Genomic DNA, 12,411 nt, shown 5'->3' on the forward strand with positions numbered 1-12,411 from the left:
TAGCTGCGGAAATTGAAAGTTATTAAAAAATGCTATAAATGTCTGACAAATCAGAGCAGCAGTAGCAGGGAAATAAGCAGTGCATAGGCAGAATCTTACCCTTAGCCAGGTAACACCTTCTCCTTCTCTCAAGAGAAGAGGAGGTTCTCTTTTGCGTTGGCTGTGTTTTCAATTTCTGCCTTTATTGTAGTGCACACTCTCCAAAATTGCTTTAGTTAAATTTAGACCTCACTGATGCTCTAGAGAACAGAAGTTATTAGCTTGCTGGAGGTAGAAGACATGTAGATAGAGCCTCACCATGCCAAGCTTAAATTTAATGCAAACCTTCCCAAAGTCCATCATTTAACACTTCAATATTATTTTCTATAGGGATCCCTTAAATGTTTAATGTTTTAATGGCTTCACTAAGTAATTCTTTCACTGAAGAAATATACTTTTATAGTAGAGGGTAGCAGACAAAGAGGAGCCCAATTGTAGGGAAAAGGAGGGATGTTCTGGCCTGAGACTATAGAATAACAGACCACTAATTTTAAAGTCTCCGCATGCTAATATATTTTCTTCAGGAGAAAGTCTGGAAGAGTGTCTCAGAGCAAGACTGAGAGGGATACAAAGCACAAGGACTGAAGCTATTTAAATCCTCCTGTCAATAGTTTGCAACATTTGGTGATAAATCATTAAGTCTCAAACCTAAAAATACATCTTTCCATTTGTATCAACATATTTAAAAGGCAGCTTTATTTAATTAGTGAAAGAATTAGCTGTCAATTAGTGAGAGCATTCAAAAATAACTGCAAGTTCCAGCCCAAGACACCGCCACTCTTGCTAACCTGGTTAGGACCCTGCCTGGTTCTGCAGGCACTGAGGGCAGGTCTGGGTGTTGGACATACAGCCTGAGAATGCTCTGCAAAGAGCCAAACCACAGCAAAACATGTTCACAAGGAGGTGTTGCCCCCACAACTGGTGTCACCCATGCTGTAGGCTGGAATGAAGATTCTAATAACTCAATGCACCACTTATTCTCTAAAGAAAACATAAAAAGCAATCTAAAAAAAATAATCTTTCATAAACACATATAGATATCTGTTGCTAACAACCGCAACATCAATGAAAATCAAACTGAGTGGGCTTTTTCCTCATTTTCCACTATTATTTAAAACAAGCCTCCATACTTTCAGATTTCCATCAATGTTTTCTGCCTCACCCATAAAAAACTTCAATCAAGAACTATTTACAGAATATAAAAAGCCAAGAATCAGCAAACCTCATGCATTAGCCATGTCACCTCCCAGAACCAATCTATTTTCTACACACAGGTTTACAACTTTACAAAGGGAAGGGTTCAGCTCAGTGTGCTGTGTTTTAGCTGTAGAGCCAACAGGACCAAATAAACTGTCCCTGAGGTGAGCAGTTTCCAAACCATACTGCAAAGCTCACAGAGACAATACCTTTCATTACATCAACTCAGATAAACAGGGACAAAAAAAAAAGGCAAGTTTTGACAATAGAGACCTGACCTTGAAAGCAGCAGAGTCACTTCACTGATGGCTCCACACTGTCACAGTTCCAACAAACACCATGCTACTGCTGGGCCTCATCCGGTCACTAGAGCTTGTCACAATGGCAGGAGATTACACACAACAAAACCCCAGTTAATCTAGGAATGCTTACCTATGGCTAATCAGCCAGGATGAAGCTGATCCCCAGCTTATCACAAAGTAAATGAAAGCCTTCACATACTAAATCATGTTCAGCACAGCTTCTAAAGCAATCTTCAGTACCAGCTCAGCTGCATCTATTGCTGACACTAATCAACAACAGTGGGCAATTCACAGCAAAAAGCCCACGAGAGTCACTTAAAGCTTTATCAATTATCAGGAATATAAAGGAAACTTTCCACAAATGGGCTGACTTGATCATTCTTCCATCCCTACAAAGTGAAAAAGAAAGTATTTGATCACTCCCTCACACCAAAATTCTCTTCCATTGTACCAATCTATGAACTGGCTATTTATGCTGTTTACAGCAATTTTAAGCAGTTTTACTTCCACAATCTTTGAAATGGAGAAGAAAACATACCAGTTAAAATGTCAGCAGCCCAATATACACTAAATCAAGGGTGGAAGTATCCAAAGTATGCCACAGCAAAGCCCAAGGGTTCATAATGTCACATTCACAAGGTGACACCATTATCAAAACCCACTGCTTGATCAAAGGCATTCCCAATCATGCATTCTTCCTTCATCTCATTTTTCCTGAATCAAGAAGAGAAGATGAGAGGCTCTGAAAAACAAAGAGATTATATCTGGCAAGAAATCATCTGAAAGAATTCAACAGCCTATGACCAATTATAATGAGCTACTGGAACAACCTGAAACAAACTCATATTCTTGTATTTCCCTTCACGCCCATTTGAGCCATGCCAGCCACAACAGTCCAATGCTGAAACCACCAGAAAGTAAAGGTTCCCATCCAGCAAGCGAGTGAGCAGGCATGATCAGAAACACTGGGAATAGCCAGTCATCCATCATGGACTGCAGGATAAACTTTGCAGCAATTATGAATTCTCTGCCCAGTCTGCTCTCGCACAGCAGCCAGTGCCCGTCAGTCTTGCCTGAAAGAGCTGGTCATGGTGCAAGGTCTGTCCTACCATCACCCCATTTCTGAACTCCTTCTTTCAAAGTGAGAGGGAAAATGACAACTTTTGGTCAATAACTCTGACAAAGCCATTATCCTTGGGGTATTTAATGGGGAGATAAGAACTTCAGGGCTTTGCACAAATCATATTAGTTCAATGCTCAAATCCGGGTAATGCTTCTTTTCAAAGTATTAATTTCATTTATTCTATTTGCTCTCCCTCTGTCCTGATAACACAAGTGCACATGGCCTCTAAATGAGATCCTCCTATTTTATAAGTTATAATCCTCCCTTTCTAGAGTAGTAATGAGATGTCTTTGCTTAATCACGTTTATTCCCCCCCAGCTTCTGCTTTTATCCATCCCCATTCCACATTGATTTGTCTTAAAGGTCTCAGTGAAAACCATCAGGCACACAGTCACTGGCTCCAAGAGGCTCCTGATGCACATGCTGCACATGCTGCTCAACCTTCAGAGATTACAAAAGCAAAAAGGAGGAAAAAGAGCAGCTTTGTTTGCAAAGTTTCCTTTATTGGAAAGAAGGAGGGGGAAGAAAGAAACCTGAAAGAATTGAGAAGTTAAGAGAAGACATTTTGATTAATTGGGAATGAAAAAAGAAAGATTGCTCGCATAGGGGAATGGTGAGACTATTCACAACATAGTCAAGCAATTAAATAACTTGACTGACAACTTTGCAAGTTCCTCATGCTAGAAATAGAAAAGGATTTAAAGATAGCTGTGTTAATTCTTGGGTATTTCACATGAGACTTAAGGCATGGCACCAGCATTAGTTAAACACCCTAGGCCTTGCTCTGAAACACTGTACACATAATCCTTGTTGTGCTGTAAGTACCCACAGCATTAAATTATTCAAAGAGTCCACTCAGCACCATGATCCTGCAGTGCTGCACAAACAAATAAAACATTTTATCTCTAATACAAATTGGGGAGAGTTCTTCTACGGCAGCTTAGCAGACTACTTCCATTTGAGCCAGTCCCCAGGGTTAATGAAAAAGCCATATTCACTCAAAGAGGAAAGTGAATGCTGCACTATTACTTACAGAGCTGTTTTGCTTCTTAAACTAAAGCTGTAAGGAGTTTTACACAAAACCTACGGTATCTAGAAGCTAAGTACCTTCCTCAAAGTCATTAAAAGAAAAAGAAAGGTCACGACAAAAATGTAGAAAAGGACCCATGTACTTAACTCTAAATCCCTCTTGAAACCAGAACACTTCAAGGAGAAAAAAATCAGCTAAACAAAATATACAAACCACAATAAAATAACAATAAGTTTTGATCTGTACCCTGCCCCATAAACAATCAAGTAACTGGCCCCAGAAGCTGACAGCAAGTTCCATATCAAAGGTTAATTCTAGTCCACCCTCTCTTTGTGTGCACCATACAATAACACTGAAGTGCTTATAGCAATATTTCCAATAATAAAAGTCAGTGAGTGAAAGCCATAGAGAACAGATTAAATGACATGCAACGTTCAGCACAACCACAATGAAATCACTTCAAAATACAGCTATGGTACTTGGATTTATACAAGTGGTATGGTTACAGGGGAATGTTCCAGCACTGCTGCAGACAACAGTACAAAAAAGAGCTACTAATCACTGAACTATTGATATGTTAAGAGCACAGGGCAGCTCAAGATCTTAATGCAAATACTAGAAAAATGAATAAAACTTTCTAATTATATATGGCATGGTTTTCAATTCTTACCAAATTAAGTGCTGCTTAAGAAGCAAATTATTAATTTGTTATTGCTTTCATGGGACTTGCCCCATTTTTAATCTCATTTCCCTAACAGGTCACAACAGCAACAAAAACAACCCTGGAAGTTTCTCCCTTATAAATGTAATACATAGCTTCCATTGCTATCTGTACCTGGAATACCCCTAGATACCTTGAGTTCCACTACTCTCTTCTACCTGAAAGAGAAGATTGACACAAGACATGGATGAGCAGCTCATACCCAGTATGTTCCCCATTTGCTGGGGCTAAAAAGCAGAAGAGCAAGAAACACTCAAGTCCTGTTCATAATAAAGGAGAATAACAGAAGACAAGGGACAGACATGGTCTGAGTAGGATTGAGTCAATACAATACAACAAGGTAACCATGCCCAAAGGGAAACAGTAGCTGAGATAAAGCAAGTCTGATAGGGATCCCAATAATTTAAGTCTGGCCACAATAGCTCCTTTTTAGGAAGGTATCTAGAAGCTGACAACAGCTCTGTCCTCATCTTTGCAAAGACAGACTAGACTATCCCATTTCTTATGGATCCTAAATTTATGACTAATCTAGAGATAGTTAAAGAGCAATGAAATTTAAAAGTTCCTCATTCTTTCACCACATTCTGGGCCAACACACCATGGTCACTATTTACCACAAGGGGACCCTACTCAGATTTTTACAGAGCATCAAGTACATAATATCTGGGTATGCAACACTACAGGATTGAAAGCTAATTCAGATAATAAAACAGCTTTTGTATGTGAGCAGCCAGATTCCAACTCATTTTAGAGGTGTCCTCTTTGCATTTCACAAATATTGCAGGACTCTGCTAGCCACATTTTTTCATGATTACACTCCACCTCATTGCAGGAGGGCAGAGTTCTACTTTGAGCAAATTCACATCTTTAGATTGGACAACAAATCCACCAACTTCTTTCCTTTGCTCTTACAGAAGTCAGTTAATTGCATTCATAAAGAGAATATTCTCTCTCTAGTGAAAAGAGTGTAAATGCTGCAGATGTCCTTTGCAGAGGAGTAACAGTCCCCTGCCTCAGACATCACTGCTCTGAAGCTGAGCAATCATCCAGCACCCCATGGCCAGGATCCAATCTGCCAAGAGGAAATTTCCTGCCACACAGCAGCCATTCACAAGCTGTATCTATCCAGGAGAGCAATCTCAGCCACCTACCAACCCAATCCTACACAAATTTTATCATGGAGACAAAGTACAGTTGGGTCCAAAACCACAAACAGACTAATTCACAGAAAAGAATTTCCTTAAAGATTGTTAACCATCAAAGTGAAAATACAACCTCTTGCTTTCAAAGCCTCTACCTCTTAGAACATCAGAATTTGCAAGGGTATAGGTGGGAAATATTGTTTTATACCTGCTCTGCTCTCATGCTCTCCATCAGCAGCTGCTAGGGATCACTGTCAGAGATGGATTGCAGCTACAAAGACCTTTTCCTTGAACCACTGCCACCATTCTTACATAAATTTTATTTACTTGGTCCCCAAAAACATCTTTGTATAATAACCTCTAAATGCTTCACATTTTCCCTGGGTAAACCAGGGCTGTTAGCATCCAACATACAGAAAAAAACCCCAAACCTCATAGGATTCTTTGCTTAAATCAAGCACACACTGGTTAAGCTACAGATCAGAAGGATGAAAGAACCACAAAAAAAGACTATCCATACTCCAGTGTGTCCTTTCCCTAAACCATCCTTTCAGCATGCCCCAGGCAAGGAGAATTCCCTTGGTCTAGTTCTCCCAATAAAGTTTTAACAGCACAGTCTAAATGAATGGGCAGTTTGATCTCAGTGGGGCAAGCATGGCCCCACCTGGCTGTCACACCCTGACACCACTGCAGGTCAGGAAAAAGGGGCAGCTCCAGTCAGACTCTGCACTGGTTACAGACAGTACACCATAGGAATGGCAGTGTGCAAAAGAAAACAATATAAAATAATGTCATTTAATATTAAGCACCAATGACAATCCCAGTGTACTGCAGTGATTGATAAAAGCCTTTTGCTCCACTCAGCCTCATCCCACCATACTTCTGCCTCCAGCACTGCTCTTCTCAGCACTGGTATGACAGCAACCTAATGGGTCATCATAACACCAAGGTGCCTGACTAATAGTAAAAGCTGCAGCAAGAAGCCCCCAAAAGTAAGTCTGCCTGCTGGGCAAGAACAAATTGGTTTGGGAGTCAGTGGTGTGTCAAAAAAAGGTTTATGCTTCCTGGTCCCTAAAAATCAATCCTAAACCTTCTTCAAAAGGTTACAATATTTGACAGTTTTATAAGAGTTCTTCTGTTACCAGATTTATAAAAGACTCAAACAAATGAAGACATTATTACTTTTTATTAATTTGTGTGCATGCACTATTATACTCTAGAAAAAAACAGAGCAAAGTCTCAGGATATATCAGGTCAGCAGAATTTGATCCTGTTTATATTGGAACATTTATTTCATACACTTGAGAGCTCAAGAGAGTTCTCTGTAGCTAGACAAGGACCACATACACACACAGACCATATTCCCTGCCACTGGTAAAGCTGTCCCCAGCACAGCCATTGTTCATGCCTTGGCAGCATGGAGTGACATGGAGCTTGCAGCTGCACTGTGAGCCAAAAGTTAAGTGATGAGCGAGATGAGGAATGTTTCAGCCCAAACACAAGTTTCTAAACTCATCACACAAATGACATTACATGAATGCCCTCAAGCAGAGCCATTTTAGCAGGTTGGAAACATAGCAGGAGGTTTGTTACTCACCAGCTGGGCTGCTCTCTGCCTCTCCTCAATAATGCCAGACCTCTCCTTGGCCTCACAGGCTGCTTCCCTTTCTCTCTTGACCAGCCGGACCAACTCCTCTTGGACCAGTGACTGCTCTGCCAAGTACCTGTGTGAGCACCAAGGCAGAGGGAAGGTCATGGCTTGTCATGGAGTATCCCTGCTTAGAGCCAAAACACAAATCCAGAATTTGACACAGAATCTGCTCACAATCCCATCATCAGCAGGAATTCAAAAGCCCACCAAACTTTAAATATGACCTGCAGTTCCAGTGAGGTACAGCTCTGGCAACAACAGCAGGCATAGCACCACATAAGCTTATACTTGAGCTATATTTAGCTCTATTAAGTACTTAATGATCACCTGAAAACAGTGAAAATAGGAAGCAGTTAGCCATACAAATAGACACTGCTCTGGAAAAGATCAAGGGACATACAACAACAAAAGGAGTCAGCCAGGCTGACAATGCTGCTCTTTGGCTCTTACACAGGAAAGAAAAATCACAAAATGCATGCAGCAACAGCACTAAGAGAAGCAGCCCTGAACTGAAAAAGGCTTCAAAGGGGATTCTCAGGTATTAAAACATAATCATAAAACAGAATCATAGAATTGTTAAGGTTGGAAAAGATCAAGTCCAACCATTAACCCAATGCCACCATGTTCACCACTTAACCATGTCCCCAAATGCCACATCCACTCATCCAAGGCCTTTTGAATACTTCCAGGAATGGTGATTCCACCACTTCCCTGGGCAGCCTGTTCCAATGCCTGACCACCTTCTCAGTGAAGAAATTTTCCCCCATACCCAACCTAAACCTCCCCTGGGCACAACTTGAGGCTGCTTCCTCTCTTGTCCTGTCACTTGTTACACCTGGGAGAAGAGACTGACCCCACCTGGCTACAATCTCCTTTCAGGTGCTGTAGAGCCATAAGCTCCCCCTGAGCCTCCTTTTCTCCAGGCTAAACACCCCAGCCAGTCCCAAGGAGGTTTGTGCTCCAGCCCCTTCCCAGCTCCCTTGCCCTTCTCTGGACACACTCCAGCCCCTCAATGTCTTTGTGTAGTGAGGGGCCCAAAACTGATCCCAGGATTTGAGCTGTGGCCTCAGCAGTGCCCAGTACAGGGGGACAATCACTGCCCTGGTCCTGCTGGCCACACTGTCACTGATACTGCCAGGATGCCACTGGCCTTCTTGGCCACCTGGGTGCACCTGGGCTCGTGTTCAGCTGCTGTCAAACACACACTCATTATGCTGAGGTAAAACACAGACATATGCATACATAGATATATTCCCAAATGAGCTAAATTATTGTCTTTTTCAAGAGCTTCACCTCACCTCCTGTAGAGTTCCTGCTCTGCAGAAGAGTCACTTTCCTTTGGTGCCTGAATTCCTAGAAAGGAAAAGAAAAACCTGTGACAACTAATAGTACTACAAATGTTGTCCTTCATCACATCATAGATTATTTTAGGAAAATTTCATATTATTCATCAAGAGAAAAATGAAAGTCAAGAAAATTTAAGTTTGATGGATAGAGTTTGAATTTATGAAATAGACACACCAACAGCATCATTTTCAAACAGGCACACTGAATAAACCATGCTACAGAAAACTATGTGAGGATATTAACTCCTCAAACCCTTATATATAATGAAATATGAGCACGGTTGTAGACCTACTTTCCATTTCCTTCCTCTAGTTCCAGCAAGTCTTCCTCTTGACCTCCTTCTCTCCTTGTAATTAAAAGGGATTCCACAAGTGAAGATGAAATTATTTGATGGAGTTCAGGCCACCCATAAAGCTACATCTACATTCAGGAAAGACATAGGCTGACAGCAAACAAATCCCTAAAAGCAAAGGCCTAGTTCCCCAACTTCATTTTAGTGTGGATGCCTTAAACAAACCCACACTGCTGATATACATCAACAAAACCTATTTGGGAACCAACAGAAATCAAACAGTTTTCTGACATGTAAATAAAGACAAGTTCAGAAACCAAGTTATCATCATCCACTTAGCCAGCTGTGCTTGGACAGGTTATCTTTCCCTGGGAGCTTCTTTCCAAAGAATAAAAAGCAGCACTTCCCTCACCCATGCACAATATACACCCTGTGCATGTACAGCAGACAACAAGGCAGCTTGCCAGAAATGAAAAGCAAAATATCTCTGCCTTGTTTATTGCACGTTGATCTGAAATGCTACAAATGATCCCAGAGTGACACAGGGTAAGCAAAGAGCTCCTCTCACAAGGGGATGGCACTGTAAACTACCCTGTAACATGGAGTGTTAGCAGCATCCCTGCATACCTGTAGGTCTGGGTTTCCCTTCTGCAGCCAGGGAGGAGGGAGCTGTGCCATTGGATGCACGGGGAGACCTCTGGATCTCCCTTCTGCTTGGAGAGGTTCCTTTCATCCGGTTCACTACATCTTCAGTGAGCTGAAACACAGAACCAGCCACGTCAGTTTCTGCTGTGTATTTCACTGTGAACCTCCCCATTTGTTAGTTTTTATGACAGTATTGTCAGTTACCTCACTGCAATGTCCCTCCAGTTCAGGCAGTCAGCACTCGCATGTTGACTTTACATTTTTAAAACCCAAACCCTATCACTTAATGACAAAACCTTCAATCTGCTGCCTGACCCTAAAAGCTTCACTAGACAATCTTCCACAAACACCAAAGGTGGAGAGCACCCCTAAACAAGTCAACCCTTTGTACAGGGAGAAACCTACCAGAAGTGGAAGGAAATGAATTAAGCAGGTTTTAAGTCCATCTTTTCCTCTTCTTGCTCCATGCCTGCTAACCCAGCTCAGCATGGCAGACATGCTGCAACCCATATGACAGAGAGCAGCCTCCCACCCTCATAAGGCTGCAAACACTTTTACAATCTCAACTTCATTTTTTTCACTACCTGACTTGGGTTCAAACCCATGAAAAAGAAAGAAAAGTTAACTTGAAGTTTTCTGACAATTCAGTCCAAAGGCTTCTCACAGCACTGTTAAAATTGACCCCTTTCTCCTGCCAAGGTCAGAGGGTCTGGCTGCAGAACAAAACAAAATGAGGCTGCTCCCCACCTAGACTTGCCACAGTAGAAGACATATTTTCAGTTATATCACTACTACCCAACTTAACAGCATTTTTAATACCATCATTTTACACTGTTATCATGCCCAATTCCTGATTTTAAAGACACAAATCCTTGTCTATATCCTTTTAAGAGAAATTAGGCAAAGACAATTTTATCTCCATCAAAACACAACAAAGAGATAGGCACAATGTCATCTAACTTTTGTCAAATAATTAGTCAAAATGGGATGAAAAATAAGTATCCACAGCAACACACACTCTGTGTGAGCCAAAATGTTAAGTGGCAGATTTAATTCTGTCAGATTTTAGGGGGAAATCAAGAAGAATTTTAGGAGGAAATCAAGAACTAGAAGCAAGAGCAATGAAAATTATGGTAGTAATAAAAAACCCCAAAACTAACATGTAAAAAAACAAAGAAAAACTTTAACGGGGGAAATCCTTAACGGTAGCACCACCACTGTCCAGGGCTTGTTTCCACAACACACACTTGTCAATTTCCGAGCCAAGGTCGAGCAGCAGTTTCCCAGGGTCCCTGCCAGGAACAGCTCCCTGTTTCCAGCTCTCATCGTCCCTGCTTACTCTGCCCAGGCTCCTGGCACCGTGAGCAAGGGCGGAGCTGTGCCCTCCTGAGCGCCCTCCGAGCCTGGCAGCGCCGTTGGCATCAAACCGCTTGCAGAGCACAGGGCAGGGGCGCAACGAGGTCATTGAGCAGCGAGGAGAGACAGAGGGCTGGGAGCAGAGTTTGGGAGTGAAAATAAAGAGCTGGTGCTGGTGTGCCCCGCTGGATAACAGCCATGCCCAGGCCCCCAGCCCTCCTCTTCACCACTCACCCCATCGTTTCTCCAGCCCCCTCCAGCCTCCCAGGCGTCCCTCCCCTCCTCCTTGCTTGTCCCACCCGTCCCTCCCAGCCTCGCTCCCCTGAGCTCCCGGCCAGAGCCGTCCCCAGCCCCGCTCCCTGCGCCCCGGCCCCCAACAGCCGGCGCCACGGCAGCCCGGGCCGCCTCACCTTGATGCCCTGCAGCACCCGGACTCGGTCCTGCTCGTCCAGCCCGAAGGACACCTTCCTGCGGGCCGGGCTGCTCTCGCAGCTGCCCATGCCGTCGGGGGTCGCCTTATCCTCGCCGCTCCTCTCTCCCGTACCGGCTGCCGGCAGCGCCTCTGCCCTGCCAGCGCCTGCCAATATGTCCGCTCCCCATTGGCGGCGCCCGCAGAGCGGCCAATAGCGCGGCGCGGTGCTGGCGGCCGGGCGCGGTGCACGCTGGGGGATGTAGTCTGTGCGGGGAGCGGGCGGGCGGCCCGGCACCGGGGTAGCGCAGGGCACCGGAATAGCGGAGAGTCGCGCTCCTGTCCGGTGAGCCCGCCCTCCACACCGCCCCGGCAGCGAACGCGGCATCAAAACTGCCCCTACAACTTCCACTGCTACACGTTAAGTCATGGGGCTTTCCCAAGCTGAGGGAGGATGAGCTCCCGTCAGACACAGCAGCTGCGCTGGGAGCAGAATTCAGCTCCGCTCCTTCCAGCGGCGCTGCTCAAACCAGACGGTGCCGCCACCTGCCCTGACACACACGGGGGGGTCTGCACAACTCAGGCCATGGCTGATACAGCCCCTGTTACCAAGCATGGCTGATCCAACAGCCTAAAGTAAAGGAATGAGATAATGCAACACACGGGCTGTTGAAGGAAGAAATAACAGCTTTGGAGAATCTTTCTCAAACAAGCTTTCTGCATTCCCAGAAATAAGGGCCAGTTGGTATCAATTTGTTACTTATCTACTTGGCCCACTGCTGCTCAGCAGTGCATAGGAGCAGTTTTAACTGTTTAATGCTGATTCCTCCCGGCAGTTAATGTGGCAACCAGAACTTTGCCTCTTAGTGGGACTTGGGCCAGCATTAAGGGACTATCTGGGACTCTGCACCCCCAGATCCCTCCTGGATATTCAGATCTCTTCTAGAGCACATTCCTGGAAGCAGGGAATATTTGGTTAATTGTGCAGCACCTTGTGTGCTGAACAGTCAGCCCATTGCCTGAGCTCTCAGGACAAGGGCACTGCACTGTGCACCCCGAGCTGTCTGCACCAGCCAGGCAGAGCACAGGGTGCCTGAAGCTCCCTCCCAGAGCACTCACCTGCCTCCTGCTCATTTCTCATCTGGCACCCCCTCACT

The 12,411-nt window shown here is 44.1% G+C and overlaps 1 protein-coding gene across 2 annotated transcripts in view; it reads right to left on the minus strand.

Annotated features, from left to right (window-relative positions):
* The window catches only part of CHCHD6 (coiled-coil-helix-coiled-coil-helix domain containing 6), a 108,573-nt gene extending 97,143 nt beyond the window's left edge, over nt 1–11,430 (minus strand). For both annotated transcript variants that reach the window (XM_058031997.1, XM_058031996.1), the window contains exons 1-4: nt 11,256–11,430; nt 9,472–9,601; nt 8,504–8,558; nt 7,152–7,278 (exon numbers count right to left, since the gene is read on the minus strand). In XM_058031997.1, coding sequence (XP_057887980.1) covers nt 7,152–7,278; nt 8,504–8,558; nt 9,472–9,601; nt 11,256–11,345 — 402 coding nt within the window. In that variant the 5' untranslated portion in view covers nt 11,346–11,430. The remainder of the gene's footprint in view (nt 1–7,151; nt 7,279–8,503; nt 8,559–9,471; nt 9,602–11,255) is intronic.
* Nucleotides 11,431–12,411: the final 981 nt, after the last annotated feature.

The sequence above is a fragment of the Melospiza georgiana genome, chromosome 11 (genome assembly GCF_028018845.1).
Source record: "Melospiza georgiana isolate bMelGeo1 chromosome 11, bMelGeo1.pri, whole genome shotgun sequence".
NCBI lineage: Eukaryota > Metazoa > Chordata > Aves > Passeriformes > Passerellidae > Melospiza > Melospiza georgiana.